The sequence below is a fragment of the Panthera uncia genome, assembly GCF_023721935.1.
Source record: "Panthera uncia isolate 11264 chromosome B3 unlocalized genomic scaffold, Puncia_PCG_1.0 HiC_scaffold_1, whole genome shotgun sequence".
Lineage (NCBI taxonomy): Eukaryota > Metazoa > Chordata > Mammalia > Carnivora > Felidae > Panthera > Panthera uncia.
The window spans coordinates 115,665,995-115,687,145 of NW_026057582.1; the positions used below are offsets into that span (position 1 = coordinate 115,665,995).

Consider the following 21,151-nt stretch of genomic DNA (forward strand, 5'->3'; position numbering starts at 1 on the left):
CTCTTTGATTTTTTGGTTGATGCAATCATTTTCAGTAGGATGTTATTTAGTCTGTATGTATTTGTGGCCTTTCCAGATTTTTTCTTCTGGTTGATTTCTAGTTTCACAATGTTGTGGTCAGAAAAGATGCATCGTATGACCTCAATATTTTTTGATTTCTTGAGACTTCTTTTGTGGTCCGTTATGTGGAGAATGTTCCATGTACACTTGAAAGGAATGTGCCTTCTGCTGCTTTAGGATGGAATGTTCTGAATATTTATGTTAAATCCATCTGGTCCAGTGTGTCATTCAAAGCCACTGTTTCCTTATTGATTTTCTGTTTGGCTGATCCATTAATGTAAGTGGGATGTTAAAGTCCCCTACTAATATTGTATTACTATCGATTAGTTCCTCTATGTTTGTTACTAGATGCTTTATGTATTTAGATGCTTTCCTGTTGGGTGCATAAATATTTATAATTTTTAGATCTGCTTGTTGGATTTTTCCATTTTATGATTAAATAATGTCCTTTTTTGTCTGTTACAGTCTTAGTTTTAAAGTCTATTTGTATTTTGTATTGCTACCCCAGCTTTCTTTACACATCCATTTGCATGATAAGTGCTTCTCTATCCCTTCATTTTAAACCTGCAGATGTCTTTTAGTCTGAAATGAGTCTTTTGTAGGCAGCATATAGTTGGGTCTTGTGTTTTTTTTTTTTTTTTTTTTTATCCATTCCATCACCCCATGTCTTTTGATTGGAACATTTAATCTTTTTACATTCAAAATAATTATAGATAGATATTTATTTTTGCCATTTTGTTACTTGATTTGTGGTTGCTTTCTTCTCTCACACTGTTCTTTCATGATTAGTTGTCTTTATTTAGCGATATACTTGGATTCCTTTCTCCTTATTTTTCACATATCTATTACTGTTTTTTGATTCATGGTTACCATTAGGTTTGTACATAACATTTTCTTTATATATTAGTCTATATTAAATTTCTGGTTGTTTAAGTTTGAACCCAATCTTTACTCCTCCCCGCCACCCTGCAATGTTTTAGGTCTATGGTATCATACTTTATATCCTTTTATTTTGTGAGTTCCTTGACTGATTTTTACAGATCTACTTGCTTTTACTGTTTTTGTGTTTCCTACTTTTGATACTCTCACGCTCTTTTCTTTCCATTCAAGTAGTCCCCTTTAATATTTCTTGTAGGGCTGGTTTAGTGGTCACAAACTCTTTTGTTTGTCTGGGAAACTCTCTATCTCTCTTTCAATTCTGAATGATAACCTTGCTGGATAGAGTATTCTTGGTTGCAGATTTTTTTTCCTTTCAGCACATTGAATATGTCATGTTACTCCCTTCTGGCCTGGAAAGTTTCTGTTGAAAAATCAGCTTAATAGCCTTATGGGGTTTCCCATTATTTATTTGCTTTCTTTTATCTTTGTTCCTTTAAAAATTTTCTCTTTTTTATTACTTTTTGCCATTTTAATTACTTGTGTCTTGTTGTGGACCTTCTTGGGTTGAAGTTGTTGAGGGATCTCTGGGCCTCTTGGATCTGGATTTCTGCTTCATTCCCTAGATTTGGGAAGTTTTCAGTTATTTCTTCAAATAAATTTTCTGCCCCCTTCTCTCTTCTCCTCCTGGGATCCCTATAATGCGAATGTTATTATGTTTGGTGGTGTTGTTGAGTTCCGTAAGTCTATTCTCACTCTGCATAATTTTTTTCCTCTCATATGCACAGCTTGATTACTTTCCATTCCTCTCCCCTGCAGGTACCTGATTTGTTGTTCTGCTTCCCATAGCCTACTATTTATTCCATCTGGTGTATTTTTAATTTCATTTACTGTGTTTCTCATCGCTGATTAGTTCTTTTTAAAAAATCTTTGTTAAGGGTCTCACTGATGTCCTCCACTCTTTTCTCAAGTCCAATAAGTATCTTTATGATGATTACTTTGAATTCTTTTTCAGGTATATTGCTTCTCTGTTTTATTTCTCTTTTGTTGTGATTTTTGTCCTGTTCTTTCAATGGGACATATTCCTTTTTCTCCTAATTTTTTGTAACTCTCTGTGTTTCTCTGTGTTAGGAAAGTCAGCTAAAGCTCCTGATCTTTAAAGCAGTGGCCTTATGAAGAAGAGGTACTGTGGTGCTCTATAGTGCAGTGTTCATTGTTCCCCAAAACCAAGCATTTCAGGGGTGTCTGCTATGTGGGTTGTGTAAATCCTAATGAACTGAATTTGCATTCAGTTCAGTCAGCTGCAGTGGCCTACTTTGCCTGTTGTGGTCGGGGTTTGGTCCTTGTGCTGTTAAAGGATCAGTCTGGGGCCACTGTTGGTTTGTAATAGGGTGGTGCTCTGTACTGCAGAACCTGCTTGGGATTCTCCCTCACCCTCTCTCTGCCCCTCCCCCTGCTCATGCTGTCCCTCCCACTCTCTCTCTCTCTCAAAATATTTTTTAAAAAATATTTTAAAAAATAAAAAATCCTGTCAAATTTTTGTCAAATGCTTTTTCTGTATCAGTTGATGTTGTCATATGGGTTTTTCCCTCTTCATTCTGTCAATATAGTATATTAATTCATTTTCACTTGTTGAACTCTTCTTGAATTGTAGAAATAAATCCACTTGTTCAAAGTATATAGAACTTCTAATGTGATGTTTCAGTTGGTAATACTTTGTTTAGGATTTTTGCATTAATATTCATCAGGGATATTAAGCTATAGCTTTTCTTCCCCCTTCTTTTGTAGTCTGGCTTTGGTGCCAAGGTAATACCAGCCTTATAGAATGAGTTAGAAAGTTTCTCTTGAATTTTTTGGAATAGTTTGAGGACTGGTGTTATTTCTTGTTTAAATGGTTGGTAGAATTCTTCAGTGAAGCCTCAGTTGCAGAGCATTTCTTTGTTGGGAGGGTTTTGATTACTAATTCAGTCTCCTAGTTATAGGTCCATATAGATTTTATTTGTTCATGATTCACTCCTTGTATTTCTAGGAAATATATTCATTTCATCTGGGTTATCCAATTTATAGCTGCTCATAATTGTACTCTAATCCTTCTATTTCTGTAGAATAATTACTAATGCCCCTACTTTTATATCTGCTTTTAGTAAGTTGGAACCTTTTTTTCATGTTCTAATTAAGATTTTTCCACTCTTAAAATCTTTTTGAAACACTATCTTGCCTATTTCAGTTTTAATCTTCCACTGGCTTTAGGTTTATTTTTTTCCTAGGTCTTTTTAGAATGTTTATTTCATATATTTATATTTATATATTCAAGGTAAGCATTTACAGCTATGGATTTCCTTAGCATTGCTTTGTTGCATCACATACATTTTGTTATGTTGTGTTTCGCTGAATATATTTTGAGGCTCTGTTATTAGATGCATGAATGTTTATAACTGTTTAATTTGGATGTATTTTAAACCTTTTATCAGTAGATAATGTCCTTCATTGTTTCTTGTAAGCTTTTTGGGTTTAAAGTCTTTTTTTGTCTAATGATAGTATGGCCACCACTACTCCCTTTGGGGACTATTTGCATGGAATATCTTTATCCATCCTTTTACTTTAGATCTGAAGTCAGTCTCTTGTAGACTGCAGTTAGGTCATGTTTTTAAATCCATTTCACTAATCTCTGTTTTTTTTAATTGGAGTTTAATCCATCTATATTTATTTATTTATTTATTCATTTATTTTTAATGTTTATCCATTTTTGAGAGAGAGAGAGTCAGAGCATTAGTGGCAGAGGGGCAGAGAGAGAAGGAGACACGGAATCCGAAGCAGGCTCCAGGCTCCAAGCCATCAGCACAGAACCCATTGTGGGACTCGAACTCACAAACCAAGAGATCGTGACCTGAGCTGAAGTCGGACACTCAACTGACTGAGCCATCCAGAAAGTAATTATTGAGGGACTAATGTCATACTATTTATGTGCCTTTTAGCTTTTTGTTCATTTTTGATGTGACTTTTGTGTTTTAGTTGAATTTTTTTGTAATAAAACATTTTCTCATTTCCTGTATTATTATTATTTCCTGTATTATATTATTATTCCTCATAGCTGTATTATTATATAGCTACTTCTTTGTGGTTACCTTAAGGATTCCATTTAACATCCTAAATTAATAACACTCTAATTTGAGTTTATGGCAGCTTAAGTGTACAAAAACTCTTTTCTTATATATAACCTTGTTTTCACCCCCTTTTGGTTATTAATGTCACAAAATTACATCTTTAAGTATTGTGCATCTGAAAACATAGACAAGTAACTATTTTAAGTCTCTTAAATTATGTACAAAATGAAAAGTAGAGCTACAAATCAAAATTATAATACTAGCTTTTATTTTTTTTTTTTTAATTTTTTTTTTCAACGTTTTTTATTTATTTTTGGGACAGAGAGAGACAGAGCATGAACGGGGGAGGGGCAGAGAGAGAGGGAGACACAGAATCGGAAACAGGCTCCAGGCTCCGAGCCATCAGCCCAGAGCCTGACGCGGGGCTCGAACTCACGGACCGTGAGATCGTGACCTGGCTGAAGTCGGACGCTTAACCGACTGCGCCACCCAGGCGCCCCAATACTAGCTTTTATACTTGCCCATGTATACTTTAATTAGAAATCTTATTTCTTCATATGGCCTTGAGTTCCTGTCTACTGTCCCTTCTCATTCAACCTGAAGTTAGCACTTATTTCAGGGCAGGTGTAGTGGAATCTGTCTCCTTCTGTTTTTGTCTGGTAATGTTTTAGTTTCTCCCTCATTTTTGAAGGAGTCTTGTCAGATAGTTTTGGTAGACAGTTTTTTTTTTTCTTTTAGTAATTTGAATATATCAAACCCCACTGTCTTTTGGTCCCCAAGGTTTCTGATGAAAACTGGACAACCTTATTGAGGATCCCTTTTCATTCCTGCTTTCAATATTCTGTCTTTTGCTTTGGATAGACTGATTCTAATGTGTCTTGGTGGGTCTGTTTTGACTTTCTCCTATTTGGAATGCAATGAGCTTTGCAAACTGTTCAAATCTGTTATTGAAATTCACCCTCTAGTGAAAATCTTTATTGTACCTTCTGCTCCAGAATTTCTTTGATCCTCTTTTAATTTCTTTGTTCATGTTCTCATTTTATTCATTTTCCTGATTTCCTGTATTTCTTTGAATATATTTAAGTCTCTGTCTAGTAAGTTCAAAACGTACACACTTCCTCAGGGTCAGTTTCTGTTCCTCTAAATAGACCTGTTTTCTCTTTTTCTTTGTATGACTTGTTATTTTCTGCTTTTGAAAATTGGGCATTTCACTATTATAATATGGTAATTCTAGATATAGGATTTTCCTGTCACCAGGGTTTACCAGGTTTTTCTTTTTTCTTTTTGATTTGCTGCAAGCTGTTTTCCATTTATTTTTAGACTATTCCAAAGTATTTTTACAAAGACCTTGTTTTGTGAGATCATCTCTGTTCTGTTTACCTCATGTTCAGCTGTTTTGACAGTTTTCTTTGAATGCCAGTTCTCTGTCTTTGCAGATTAGATGGGTGCTAGAGCATTCCTGCAATATGTAGCTAGGCTTGCTCTGAGCCTAGGGATCTGACTGAGGTGAAAACTTAAGGTCTTAGATCTTTTCTGAGCATGTGTTTTGCCTGGACGTGCATATGGCATTCTAAATCCCATCCTCCCCTCATATAGAGCTATTTCTGAATGTCCAGTTTTCAAAAACTCTCACCCTATCTTCTTCCCTAGGCCTTATATGACCTATTCTGTCTCCACCAATAATTGATCGCCCCAGGTATCTGAGTCTGCGGCTTTTACAAGTAATGCCTGCCACTCTTCCTGCCTGATTTCCAAGTTAATGGCAAAATAGAGGTGAGCACTTAAGACACACACAATAATTTTCAAATAAAGTCTACTCTACCTCTTCTGGTTTGAAGGTAGGAACTGGAAACCAGGCCTCTGCCACTTTTTAAATAAGACTGCCACTGCACTGGGACAAAGGCAAGTAAAATGTCTCAAAATTTTCCTATCATTTTGAAGATGATTTTTCTTCACTGGACATGGTCTTGTTTGCTGTAATCTTTTATTGTTTTCCAGAGCTCTGACAGTGCTGGTTCATATAGTTGCTGTTGGTTTTGTTGGGGAACAAGAGCTTAGATTGTCCTAGTCCACCATTTTGCTAGTGTCACTCAGGTCACTTATTTTTCACTCCTGTCTGTAATTGTAGTACCATGACAAGGCCTTCAACAGAGTATGTTTTAGATACATATATGGTGAATTTTGGTTAGACTTGTAAGTACTGTGTAAATGTTAAGAAAATTATCCTCACTCTAATCATTGTGCTTATTTTTTATTATTAAAAAAAATTTTAATGTTTATTTTTGAGAGAGAGAGCGTGAGTGGGAGAGGGGCAGAGAGAGAGGGAAAAAGAATCCAAGGCAGGCTCCAGGCACTGAGTTGACAGCACAGACCCAATATGGGGCTCAAACCCATGAACCATGAGATCATGACCTGAGCCAAAGTCTGATGCTTAACCGACTGAGCCATCCAGGCACCTCTGATCATTGTGTTTAAAATTAAAGTTAAGGAATTTATCAATTTTGCCTTTTTTGCTGGTTGTGAGGACAGTTTACATAAAGTTTTAATGAGATGAAAATGCTCCATACCCTCTTAATACCAAATATTAAATGAAGTTTATTGGATTCTGCTAATGTTTTCTACTTTATTTTTTTTTTTTTAATTTTTTTTTCAACGTTTATTTATTTTTGGGACAGAGAGAGACAGAGCATGAACGGGGGAGGGGCAGAGAGAGAGGGAGACACAGAATCGGAAACAGGCTCCAGGCCCCGAGCCATCAGCCCAGAGCCTGACGCGGGGCTCAAACTCACGGACCGTGAGATCGTGACCTGGCTGAAGTCGGACGCTTAACCGACTGCGCCACCCAGGCGCCCCTGTTTTCTACTTTACAGTAGCATATATTCTTGTAACTTCTTTTACTGTGTAGGGTAGAAGTAAAATATATAAAACAAAAATAACCTGTTTTGCAAGTATTTCACTATTCTTTATATAAGGCCAATATTACAATAATTTTCTGTTAATACATTCTTTACATAATGTAGAATTTTGTTCACTTAACAAGGATGTTATTACTAATGCTTACTATGTTTTATTTTAGGATTTTCATTAAGCAAACTCATACTCAGTTTCTACAAATGAAAGTCAAGTCAGTCATCTAAACATCTCAATTTCCAATCAAGAGGATTTAGTCTTCTGTTTCCAATAAATCTGAATTTATGGTGGTGCTAATCTGGTTAGATTGTGTGGGCACAAAATGCCGAAAGTAGTTTTATTTTTTTGTCAAAAATTTCTGTAGAACGTATGGAAAATTCTCAGATTTGTAAAAGGGTTTCACATTCTTTGTATGTTCAATGTGTTAAATTAGCAACATATTTCTGTGGCATTGGTTGTGATCTCTCCTCCTTCATTTGTGATTTCATTGATTTGAGTCCTTTCCCTTTTCTTTTTGGTAAGTGGCTAGGGGGCTATCAATTTTGTTTATTCTTTCAAAGAACCAGCTCAGTTTTGTTCATGTTTTACTGGTTTTGTTTGGTTTGGTCTGGTTTCTGTATCATTTTTTTTCTGCTCTAGTCTTTATTATTTTCCTTCTTTTGCTGGCTTTAGGCTTTATTTGCTGCTCCTTTTCTAGCTCCTTTAGGCATAAGGTTAGGTTGTGTACTGGGGACCTTTCTTGCTTCTTGAGATAGACCTGAATTGCAAGGTACTTTCCTCTTAGAACTGCCTTTGCTGCATCCGGTGTTCAGATGGACTGTTGTATTTTCATTTGCTTCCATGTATTTTATTTCTTAATTTCCTGATTAACCCATTCATTCTATAGTAGAGTGTTCTTTAACCTCCATGTATTTGTGGTCTTTCCAAATTCTTTCTTGTGGTTGATTTCAAGTTTCATTGCATTGTGATCCAAAAATATGCATGGTATGATCTAGATAATTTTGTACCTATTGTCAGTGACCAGCATGTGATCTATTCTGGAGAATGTTCCATGTGCCTTTGAGAAGAATGTGTATTCTGCTGCCTTAGGATGAAATGTTCTGAATATACCTGTTAAGTCCATCTGATGCAGTGTGTCATTCAAAGCCATTGTTTCCTTATTGATTTTCTACTTAGATGGTCTGTCCATTGTTGTAAGTGGGGTGTTAAAGTCTTCTACTATTATTGTATCATTAGCAATGTTTCTTTATGTTTGTGATTAACTAATTTATATATTTGGGTATTCCCCAATTGATCTTGATGGATAGACCCCTTAAATATGAGATAATGCCCTTCTTCATCTCTTGTTATGGTCTTTGGTTTAAACTCTACTTTGAGGTAAGTATGGCTCCTCTGGCTTTCTTTTGACTTCCATTAGCATGATAGATGGTTCCATCCCTTTTCAATCTGGAGGTGACTTTGGGTCTAAAATGAGTCTCTTATAGGCAGCATATAGATGGATCTTGGGTTTTTTTTAATGCCTTCTGATACCCTGTGTCTTTTGATTGGAGCATTTACTCCATTTACATTCAGAATGATTATTCAAAGATATGGATTTAGTGTAATTATGTTACCTGTAGAGTTGATGTTTCTGGTGATGTGCTCTGGTCCTTTCTAGTCTTTATTGATTTGGCCTCCCCCCCCCACCCCCTCAAGTCTCCTTAAAATTTCTTGAAGGGCTGGGTTAGTGGTCATGAACTCTTTAGTTTTTGTCTGGGAAACTCTTTCGCTCTCCTTCTATTCTTGCTGGATAAAGAATTCTTGGCTGCACTTTCTTCCCATTCAGCACATTGAATATTTCCTGCCACTCCCTTCTGGACTGCCATGTTCAGTGGACATGTCTGTTGCTAACCTTTTATGTCTATCCTTGTAGGTTAAGGACCTCCCTAGCTTTCAGAACTCTTTGTATTTTTTTTTTGGTAAGTTTCACTGTGATATGTTGTGGTGCTGACCTGTTTTTGATTTTGAGGAGAGTTCTCTGTGCTTCTTGTACTTAAATGCCCGTTTCATTTCCCAGATTAGGTAAGTTCTCTGCTATAATGTGTTTGAATAAACCTTCTGCCCACTTTTCCTGCTCTTCTTCTGGGACTCCTTAGATACCGATATTTCACTCTATGGAATCCTTGAGTTCCCTAAGTCTTTCTTCTATATCACCTATTCTCTCATCTGCTTCTTAAATCCATGTTGTGACTGCATCCGGTCAGTTTTGCATCTCAGTTATAGCATTTTTAATTTTGTCCTAGTTTTTAGGTCTTTGATCTCTGCAGCAAGGATTTCTCTGGTGTCTTCTATGCTTTTTTCAAGCCCAGCTAGTAATCTTTTGAGCAAGTTCCTGGCTGATTTCTTCTTTACCTTTCTTTTGGGGATAATTCCTCCATCTTGTAATTTTGGCTATGTTTCTGTATTTTGTATGTTTTGACAGCTTGTTATGCTCTCTGCACCTGAGAGTAAGGCTATATTAAAAAGGAGTCATACACAGTCCAGGGCCTGGTGCTTCAGGAAGGTTTCTGGTGTATGTTGTGTGCACTTTGCTGTTGTGTTTTGGCTGCTCTTTCCCACTTGTCAGTCCTCAGCAGAGCTCCTTGCTTACAGTGGGAAGTGTATGGACCTTTAACTAGGTGTACTTTGATTTAAGATAAGCATGGTTTAAAAAAAAAAAAAAAGCTTCATCCCCAAAAAAGAGACAATGTAAAGGAATGAAAAAGCCAAAGAACTATAAACCTGATTCCAAAGAAAGGGAAAAAAAAGGAAAAAGAAAAAAAGAAGACTGAATCAAACAAAAAAAAAAAAAAAAAGAGAGAGAGAGAGAGAGAGAGAGAAGGAAATGAAAAAACAAAAATCTGTAAGTCTGATTCCAAAGGAAAAAAAAAAAGAAACAAAACAGTAAGCCTGACCCTATTTCCACCAGAACTGCAGGTGATGCTTTGAAGCACTCTATTTTCAATTCACTTGGTACATGCAGAGTACTGCCTATGCTGGTCTTCTGGAAGAGAGGCCTGTTGTGCTGAGAGTCCATTCTGCCCTAGAAAGTATGCAGTTGACAGGCACAAGGCAAGGGGGTTTGGTGAAAGTGGGTTCTGCCTCCACTGGGGGCCGCTGTGTTGCTCTTTGAATCCCACCGGGTTGGTGTTGAGGACGAAAATGTCACCACATTCTCTGGTCCTTCGACAGGGGATCTCACACCCCCCCCACTGTTTAGGAAACCCTCACATAACAGAGAGGGCAGTTGTTGCATCCTGCGCCACAGCTCTCCTGTGGTTCTTTGATATGCACCTGGGACTCAAACTCAAAATCTTAAAGGACCTGGCACCATGCAGACTCACCCCTCTCCTTCCAAGGAGAAACTCCCTATGCTGTAGACACAGTGTTGTTCTTTGTCCCAGAAAAATTCCCACACCTGTGCAATGCATGGAATCTATGATGTAGCACCGCAAAAAGCTGCAATCAGGTTATCTGCCCTCAGCCCACACCTCTGCCCCCTATGAAAGGCGTTTTGCTGACACCTGCAGAGTCTCTTGTGCAACTAAGGAGATCCTTACATTCCGCTACGCATCCACCAGCTCCTTCTGCCTCCCTGAGAGCATGCACCACAGCTCCCCTCCAGAGAAAGTTGCATACTTTCTAAACCAGTTTGAGCTCCACAGTTTGCAAAAAACCTGTGACACTCAATAACTCTAGCTCACACACCCGTTCATGGTTGGGAGAGTTCTCTTATGCAAATCCGATGCTGCACTCTCTCATCTCCTTTCTCTCCCTTTTGCCTCTCCCTCCCCTCTGTGGCACCACCATTTTTCTCTCCCCCAATTCACTTACATGCACCTTGCACCTGCCAGTCTCTGTCCAACTGTGAAAATACTTCTGCCAGCCTTCAGATCAATTTTCTGGGTGTTCCAAGTGATCTGACCTCACAGCTATATATGAGGGAAAAAGAAAGCCTAGCTTCCACCTACTTCTCCATCTTAACTCCTTCCCAAGAATACCTACATTTGCAGTATAAATCAATGGCAAAGCTTTTGCTATCTGGCCTCTTTTACAAGTTTGAGAAATTGCTGTGTTTGCTAATAACCCAGTTTTAGAGATAACCCAAGTTGAGAGAACTATAAGCAGTGAAGTGGCCCACTGAATGCCCTTCATTGGTATAGATCATGGTAGATTATGTCATTACACAGCATGTCTGTTTCTTGATCTTAATCCCAAGAAATACCTTTCCTCCTTTTCTTTGGACCACTATGCTTCCTTAGATGGCTTATAAGGAGTTTAGTTTTACTGGGATGAAAAATAATCAAAATCTATTCCTTGAAGCAGTATTTTGCAGGGCAAATTATGGCAAAATTGTGCTTTGAAAACATAAAAAGTATTTTAAATGTCTTGATTAAACCATCCTATTAGTCTGCTCATCATCTGAGAGGAGGCAGTTCCGTGTATGAAGACACTAAGAGTGTAACTGTGTTTCTCGTGTGCATGTGTTTTTTCAAGTGTGATCTTTTTTTCCACTTTCAGAAATGACTATATGAAAGATGCCATTTCTAGGAATTTAGTATGTTTTTAGCTGAAAAAATAACTCTTTAATGCTTGCTTTTAACACTGGTCTTTCAAAATTGTAATTAATTCATTTTAACTTTGCTTAAATTCCTGTACCCTTCCATGGAACATCATGGCCTCTAGAGGCAGCGTATATGGCTTCTATTTTCACCAGTACTACTTTTATTTCTATTGGGTCAACTTCTCCCCTTTCTGTTCTGCACCAAGATTACAACCTTGTAGTCAAATGAATTTACCATTCATAACAAGCCCCAAAAGCTCAGCTATACAAAGGAATCCTAGTAACCTCACATACCGTATTGAAATGATCCTGCAGCAGACTCTCCTTTGGAAAGTAACAAAACATTCTGTAGGAGTATTAATTTGAAAAAATAAAATAATCCATTCAATCATCATGCTTATTATGTTCATATTTTTAGTTTTTCAAATTCTTTTTCCTCTACTATTCAACCAACTCTTGTTAAAATCAAGGATAAAGAAAATTTACAAAGTATTTTCCTTATGTGCTATGTAAGCACATCCAAAGATGTGCATTTTGAATATTGCCTATTTGATAATGGGTAACCAATGTCAAATAATAGGAAAGTTTAATAACTAAACAAAAGCTAAATATTAATATTCACAGATTACAAGTTTGAAAACTTTTCTTTGGATTTTCTTCAGGAACTAAGATATGGGATAACCATAAAATGAACATTTAAATATTTTTATCATATATATAAACAGCAAAAGAAAGACCTTTTAGCATAAAGACTGTGAGAAAAGTGACTACAAATAGAAAAGCAGGAAGGTTAATATTTTTGATTTTACTTATCTTGCAAGTTTTATACTGTTCTGTCAGAACCACTAATGAATACAAAGTGCCCTACATTAGTTACATCATACCATATTAGGGATAATGTTAATATAAACATCTGTTGTAATGAAGCCCTGGGAAAAAAAAAACACTGGCTGAGGCAGGATTGATGTTAATTTCAATCTTGTAAAACAGTCTGAAGATGGGCAATCCGGGTCACTTATGGTAGCACTTCAACAAAACTGTATAGCATTCCCGGGATCCTTCTGTGTGGTTCTCTTCCCCAATAGTGTTGCCTCTTCTGGAGAGTCCAGGATAGCTCGCTACCAGATCCACTTCCAAGCAACAAGCTTGAGAAAGGGCAAAAAACTGTCATACCATTTTGAATGAATGACCCCTGTCACTTCTCACATTTCACTGACCACAACAGTCAATGGCAAGAGAGAATGGGAAATGTCTTTGTTATGGCAGGCATGTGCCTAGCTGAAATCAAGGTTCTATCACTATATGAAGAAAGGCCACTGGGGAAAACTGGTGTTCTCTGAACCTATCTCATTTAGACATTAGCATAATTAGAAATATAAACTTAAAAAAGTCATTCTGGGAATACAGCAGGATTTACTAGCTGACTACCATTCCAGGCTTTCTTTTCTAAAGTATTAGCTTACTTCCATCATTCACTCACCAAAAGCAGTGATGTACAAAACACTGAATGAGTTTCCAAGGTACATTTTATTGGTATAAAACCAAAATAAGGTGATGTAATTGGTCTGCCAGTTCTATATAGAATTAGGTGAAAAGGATTCTTCTCTTGCAATTCCTTCATTGAGGGAAAAGAAAATGTTTTCCTTATAAAGTAATAAAATACTGATTAGTCTTGGCAATTTATTTGACTAAGCAACTTCAGGGTACTAGAACAAAAATAGTTCTTTAATTTTTGTCAAATAAGTAAAAAGTAATTTTGTTACAGCTTCTAAAAAAATCGGTGAAACTGTAAAGCAGAGAAAGATTTCTCAAGCTATTCATGTATGTTTCTCCTTCATTAAGGGAGAAAAAAATGTCTTCATGATTTTGCTAAAAGATCTAATAGTTCAGAGGTAGTCATGGAATGTCTTAAAGCTCCATCCTATTGATGAATCCTCTTTCAATCTTCCTATGCAGAAGACTATTTACGTCACATTACATAGCAGCTACATAATCCAGTACAGTATAGCCGTAATCGGTTTGGCGCAAAAGCTCTCAATTCTGTGTGCATTATGTTAGGTACAAAGTTGTCCATCTAATTAAAAACTACCCCGGATATAGTCAAAGCTATAAAACTGATACATATAAAGTTACTATTTTTTTTTTGAAATAGACATATCCCAATTTCCATTTTCTAGGAAAGGCAGAGCCCAAAAGTTTTATATTGTGAAAGCCACTTTACAGATGGCTTTATTTAGATGACCCAAGATGAATCAGTGCCATTATTGTTGTATAGCTGTGAAACAGATCATCATCCTTCACCTCATTACATTTCTTCAATATGAAGTTCCCAGTGACTATGCGATCACATCCAATTTCTCCATTTCCAAAGAAGCCAAATAAAGGAACACTAGGAAAAAACTTTCTGAACGCATCAGCCTCAACATTCCCCTTGGCTCTGTAATACTGAAAACCCCTGCCAACACATGCAAACATGAAGCCAATGGTATTCTGTTCCGGGATGCTGGCAGCTTTGAGGCGCTGCATTGCAGCCTCAGCAGTCTTCTCGTCATTGACCTCCTCATTGAGAAGCACGGTGGCACTCTGGATTCGGTGTCCACTAAATGACAGTCCAACCACACCAGTGGCGTCAATATCCAGAGGGTTTCTGGAAATTCAATTAGAAAAGTATGGTGATACATCATGAAACATATAATGAGAATATAAATTTTAAAGTGTAAATAAAACTCCTGATCCACTGGCTAGCCTTTAACAGCCTATGGTTAGTCTAAGGCTTACCATCCCAGATAGGAGGAGTGTAATAGGGGTTAACAATGAAACTATTAATACATTTAAAAGAAGCAGATTCAGGGAATCTAATTCAGGGAAGCAGATCTGTGAAGAAGTATGCATCTCCACCAAGATTTCTGAAACCCATCCTGCGTTTTTAGAAGGCTATCAAGTATCCTTAACCTTTCTCACTTTCTTAAAAGGAAACTTAAAATATTATTCATATATACAGTGATATCTATTAAATAAAGCTTTCTGGTATTATTTACATTTTTGGTATTTTTCCCCCTTACCTTGGTGTCCCATTCTAAAAAAGATATATTAGATAGTTGTTCAATCATGGACAGTAATTTTATTAAGAACTTGTAACTCCAGAAGTTTTAGCTTTAAGTTGTTTGGTCCATAAAGAAATATAATTACATTGCTATGTCTTATTTATTACTTTCAGCCTACAATTCAGCTTAATCTAAAGGTAAAAACATGTTTTTGTTTATATTTGCCTTTTTTATGTAATATTTTATCCTTACTAAAACAAATATAAAGTGTCAAAGTTATAAAACATAATATAGTGAACACCTACAGGGAAAAAACAAATACCTTATATTTCTATCACGTTTATCAACATGTGAGTCGGTGAAATGGGCAAGATTCACTAGGTTAACAAGAAACTTAACTGAAAAAGCTTAAGAGGACTAAGATAATAAGATTAGCTTAGTAGCAAAACCAGTTACTGAGGGGCAGAATCCACCTTATGAAGTTCTCCACTGCTCCTTTAACTTTATTTCATTTCCTCTTTGGCATACAATTGCAATGTGTATTGTCAATATCTTGCCCCAAAGAATTATTTACCTAGCTTTTTTTTGGTGAGGTGGTATATCTGGACACTATTAAAACAGAGTCTCGATTTATTCAATGGCTTCTCTTACCCACAGACACATTATGAAGACCACATTACAATTAATGTGTCATGTAAAGGTTAATGGTTCTTGAGGACTATTACCCACAACAGGTATAAAAAGAAGATGACAACGAACCATGCTAATAGACTTGCGTCTCAGATGCTAAATGTCTGAACTGAGACTGGCATTTCAAAGGCAAATGAGGTATTAAATCATCACTGCCCTACTTGTATACAATTTAAAGGTAAAAGCAAAGACACAGAAAATCAGGCAAGAAGAGAAACAATCACAGATAATTACTGAGAATTAGGTGTATTTATGCATGAAATCCAACGTTTGACATCCTGCTTAGAATTCAGTGCCTCGACTTAGCTACATTTGACCCCTGAGCAACACACATTATCTTATATGTGGATTTTTCTTGACAAGTACAAGACTGTAAATTTGTTTTCCTTATGACTTTCTTAACATTTTCTTTTCTCTAGCTTTCCATATTATAATACATACATACATGTGTTAATCGACTGTTCATGTTATCAGTTAAGACTTCCAGTCAACAGTAGGCTAAGTTTTGGGAGAGTCACAAATTATATACATGGATTTTCAACAGGGGTTGGCGCCCCCCCATCCCCTGCATTGCTTAAAGGTCAACTATATTTGCTCTTCTTGACTCATTAGAGGAGCCTTTCAGAAAGGAGATTATAACTGGGATTATTTACATTGCTTGCTTTTAAAGATACTGATCTCTAACGGTCTGTTGATACATCGCCACTCTAGTATCCAAATACTAACCACAAATATAGTGAGAAATGAATACTAGTGTTTGCAGGAAGCATCAGGGGATAACACATTCTCATTTTCCTGCTTTTGGAAACTGATGATATTCATGTTCACTTAATTAGTTCAAACTCAGAAACTACTACATACTCTCATTCAAAATGCAAAGGGAGTAATGGCACCCAAAATAACTGAGCAAATATTTCACCCTCAAAAGCAAAAGCCTTGGTAACAAAATCAAAGATAACACAAATTTGACACCTTTTGAAAAAGGCTTTCAAAAAGATCTAGTATAGCATTTCCCAAAATGTGTGCCCATACCAATAAGCATCCAAGATGCTCCACAGAATGGATTTGAGAACTGTCACAGTAATATTTCCTCTCTAGAAGATTTCCATAGCACTGAGTATGTCAGAGGCTCTAAGAAGTGTTATCACAAAGCTTCACTGTTTCGCCATGCATTTCCTTCAGAGGAGGAAACAGAACTACAGAGGAAGTTATTACTGATATTATATGGAGCACAGAGATGTTGTGGGAGATACCAGTAGACAGTTCTGAAAATTAATTTTAAGAAGAGTAGGAGTCCATTTAAGTTATTAAAAGACAACATATAAATTTCATTCTTCAGTTGTAAGAAGAATTATGTAGAGTATTGTATAATGGAATGAACCGTTAGCAATTCTATAAACATGTGTTTTAAAAACCTGGGTAAGAAAAATCTGAGGACATTTCTGGGCATACATGGGAGGAATCAGAAGCACATGAGACATACTTGTCAGAGGTCAGTGATGCCAGGTTGTCTACCTGGCCTCCAGCCAAGATGACATTCATATCACTGAAAGTGCTGACTACTCGCTGCAGATAATTACTGGCTCCCACCTTACAGCAATTATAACCAAACACCAGGACCACACGAAGCTCAGGGTTATCTAAAAGACCTGCAGAGAAAGGAAGAGCAACAATGAAAGATAGCCTCCAAACACGAACTTGAAACTTTATTACTATCTTATTTTCTACATTTTTGCAAAATGAAATGTGTCCGCTACTGACCTGCACTTCTAGTTATGTGCAATTTAGTGTTTAAACTGTCCAGTTCCCCCCCCCCTTTTTTTTTTTACAAACTTTAACACTGTTTAAAATCTTTGCTGTAATTTTCCCCATTAAAAAAAAACTAAATGGCTACTTGAAAATAATACAATCAACACTCAACACAAATAAAGAAGCAGCTATGTAACTGAGCAGCATCCATGGTGGACCTTGGTGTAAGCCATCTCCACACAGGCCACCACCTAGAATGAAAGGGAATGTTGGTTTACACAGAACAGAGTTAGCAATAGTAATAATAAAGATTCAGAGAAAATGGAGAGAAAAGGCACCAAACACCTGTCATGTATTTAATGGTGGTCTCCCCAAAAACGTATCCACATCAAATCTCTGGAACTGATGAATGTAAACCCATTTAGGAAAAGGGTCTTTGCAGATGTAATTAAGGATATGGGGAAGAGATCATCTCTTATTATCCAGTTAGGCTCTATATACTATAGTAAGTGTCCTTAAAAGACCTATATAAGAGACACAGACATAAGAAGAGGCGCTGTGACCACAGAAGCAGAAACTGGTGTGATATAACCATGAGGTATAGCAGTGGCCACCAGAAGGTGGAAGGGACAATGAAGAGATTAACCCCTGTAGCCTTAGAGGGGAGTGGAGCCCTTTCGACACCTTGACTTCAGACTTTTAGCCTCTTGGGACTGACAGAATAAATTTCTGCTGCTTTGAGCCACCAAGTTTGTGGTAATTTGTTACAGCAGCCTCAGGAAACCAATACACCATGAAAATACATATGGGCCTTATCCACCTTTTCCAGGAAAGGAGGGTGGGAGAGAAGATGCTATAACTATAAGAAACTCTTTCCAAACCAAGAAAATGTTCAATTCTGCAGCCTAAGAACAAAAAGCAGCTTCTGTTAGGGGGCAGTATAGCCCAACAGGAGATAGGCTGTACTCCTGCACTCCCCCACAAATTCCCTGGCTTTCACCTGAGCCTCTGGGCACTGTAAAACTATCAATTTGAAATTTTCTGGCATTATCAAACAGGTAATAGGACAGGAAAAAAAAAAAAAAAAAAGAAATACCTAACCCACATTCTCATCCCTGTTTCCACTGACTCAGCCACATGACTTCCATCTTGGCAGACCTAAGGTGGATATTATCAGAAATATGACTCACTTAAGGAAACAGGTGTGGGGGGAATGATTATTTACTAACACCAAATATTGACTTATCCAGGGAAATTTCCATCAGTCCACTTCTATTTAAAAAAAATTTTTTTTAATGTTTTTATTTAGTTTTGGGACAGAGAGAAAGCATGAGCTGGCTGGGGAGGGGCAGAGAGAAAGGGAGACAGGAACTGAAGGGGGCCTTTGTGCTGATAGCAGAGAACCCGATGCAGGCCTTGAACCCATGAACCGCGAGATCATGACCTGAGCCAAAGTCGGATGCTTAGCCAACTGAGTCACCCAGGCACCCTTCCTCTGGTCCACTTTTAATTCTCTCCACAATAAATCACTGATTTGGAGAGTGAAAAGGATATTAGTATATAAATCCAGTACTTTCATGATACTACACACCCTAAGCCATTACTAAAGGGTCTTTTTTTCCCACAAAGAGCAGCACATTTTGAGAGAATGTTTTTTTGTGTTCTAAAATGAATTTCCAGAGTTGGAAGAGGGCTGTGGGATGAACTGTCTAGTTTTACTTTACAAGTAAGGACTGCTAATCCCAGAGAAGTGACCAGCCCAGGAGAATAACATGGCAGGCTATAGATTAAAACCCACATCTCCTCTCAAGAGTTTTAGGTTTCAGAAACCTGAAGTCTTCTAAATCTCTAACTTCCCTACTGTTTTCTAAACTCTAGACCCTCTTTTACAATTCCCTACTAAACATTTTCATCTGAGCATTCTAAAGGCACCACCCTCACTTACTTAACAAACACATACCCAGTGCTTTCCACATCTTCCTCTGGTGATACTGCTCTGTAGCTGAACCCCACACACACAAACCTAGAAACTACAATCACTTCCCCCTATCCCAACTTAGAGAACAAATCCAGCTTAGCCCAGTCTGGCTGTCTGACGGAGCAGATGGGTCTGTATTTGACCAAAAGACCATCCAGAGCTTTAGATATGCAACAGAAGAGGGAAGGTACAACTCAAACTCCTTGCCACTCAAAACTGAAATGCCTACAGTACACTTGCCTGACAAGACCACCCAGCTCTTTCTGAAGTAAATCTTGGCACTGCCTTCGGTCTTGTCTCAGTTCACCTCTGTGGGGAAAGAGGATGGCCCTCTACTCAGGACAAGTATCTTAGGTCTTTCAACTTTAAGAAAGCACACCAGCCATTTCCCTAGGTGAGCCGCTTATTGGGCAGGTGACTATACTTATTATCCAGTCCAGCTATTAAAAGATGCAATCTCCAGTTCATTGTTACCTGAAATTCAGCTGTGAGATCTAAGTCACAGTAGAACGAGCGCCTAAAAAGAGCATGTGGGCCATTCATTTCTTTAGCAGATCTAAATATTAGATTAAGCAGAAAGCTCAGTAACCAGACCTCACTGCTTTGGACTCTACCATTGCTTTTATTGATGCCACTGGTGTTCACAGAGTGACATAAGAAACTGCTTCAATCCAGTAGAAGAATTTATCTCTGTTCTCAAAAAATTGGGAAGAGGTGGGCTGCTTCTGCTCTGGCTTAGCCAAACCTGTGGACCACCTCTAGCAAATGCTGATGATATGAATCTTGTGTATTAACCTCAGCCTGGGTTTCACTGTGTTCTTCCTACATGTCCCTCAATTCAGAACTCCTCCACTGATACTGTATCTTTGTAAGCTGCCTTAAATTAATTTCAAATAAGGCAAATAGAAATTTATCATAGCTAAGATAAACTAGAAGGCTAAAAGGAAATTTAAAAAATAAGATAAAATCTAGACACCAAGACCATGTCAGATTCAGGAAAATCAAAATAGGAAGAACTATTCCAAAGTTAGGCCAGGACTCCTTGGAAATGCTCTGGGTCTGCATGTCCAGATTTCTATTCTTTCTAGAGAAGCCATTCTCAAGAAATTTTATGATCTGTTTGAAAGTGATGGGATCTAAATGCATGTAGGAAACCTACTTCAAAGTACAAGTCTATGTAAAATGAGGCTACTATCATGAACAATTCATGGACCAAAGCTGAGTTTTTTAGCACCACTTCCCCCGGCCCCAGGATAGGATACCTATCTTTTTCACACTAGGGGAGGGAAGTATGAAGTCAGCCCAGTAAGGATGTGGGTTCTGGAGTCAGACCAGGGTCAGAACTCAGGCTCAACCACTTACAAATGTAGAACTCTGAGCAAGGCTAGACTTCCCCAAGTTCAGATCCTTCCTCTAAAACTGGGACAGGAGCAAGTCTCAAGGGCAGTTACAGTCATAGTAAGATAATGTCATAAAGCAGCACTTATTCAGGGGCCTTGTACCCACCACGGGCTCAATAGAGCATAGCTAACAAAACACAATCTGGCTAATTTAGTGAGGGCCCCGACCATAAGTTAGATCTGTTTAGCCAAATACTGAAATGATGAAGCTAAGGCAACATTTCCCCTTGAATTAAATGCATCTAAAGTAAACATCAAACTTAGAGGGAGGGGAAAAGAAGCCTTGTATCCTATCCTCAAAACTGACTGGGGGGTCACCTGTGTTGTTCTGGCTTTTGTGTAGTCATGCTTTTGAGATGTACCTTATCCACAAATATCTCTGGTGGTATACAGTAAGAAGCTGTCCCTGTCCACAGACATGGAGCCTGTGGCACAGGGGCTGGGGGTGGGAGGCACGGTAGGCTGGGGCTGTATTATGCACCACTGTGACCTGGGAGTCAGCCCCCACCGGCCTGTTAACAGTTTGTGTTTTCTAGCCCCTCTTGCTCCCATAGCTGAATGATGTCTACCACAAGGGCAGTAAAGCCTAACAGAACACTGGCACCACCTTCCTGTCACTTACAACTTTCTCAAGGGCTGTGAAACTTCTAAAACGGAGCAAGTTCCATCACGTAGGTTTTAGCAACATCTTTCTCTGCTTTGCACCTGATCACTGTTGGTGTCCCCCTCAAGATTCTCTATGAAATCTCTAGATAATT

At 37.8% G+C, this 21,151-nt stretch overlaps 1 protein-coding gene across 1 annotated transcript in view; it reads right to left on the reverse strand.

The window, feature by feature from the left end:
• Positions 1–11,931: 11,931 nt before the first annotated feature.
• FBXO22 (F-box protein 22) overlaps positions 11,932–21,151 on the reverse strand; it is a 32,214-nt gene continuing 22,994 nt past the window's right edge. The window contains exons 6-7 of the mRNA XM_049613917.1: positions 16,750–16,915; positions 11,932–14,179 (exon numbers count right to left, since the gene is read on the reverse strand). Of these exons, the coding sequence (XP_049469874.1) occupies positions 13,762–14,179; positions 16,750–16,915 (584 nt within the window). The 3' untranslated portion in view covers positions 11,932–13,761. The remainder of the gene's footprint in view (positions 14,180–16,749; positions 16,916–21,151) is intronic.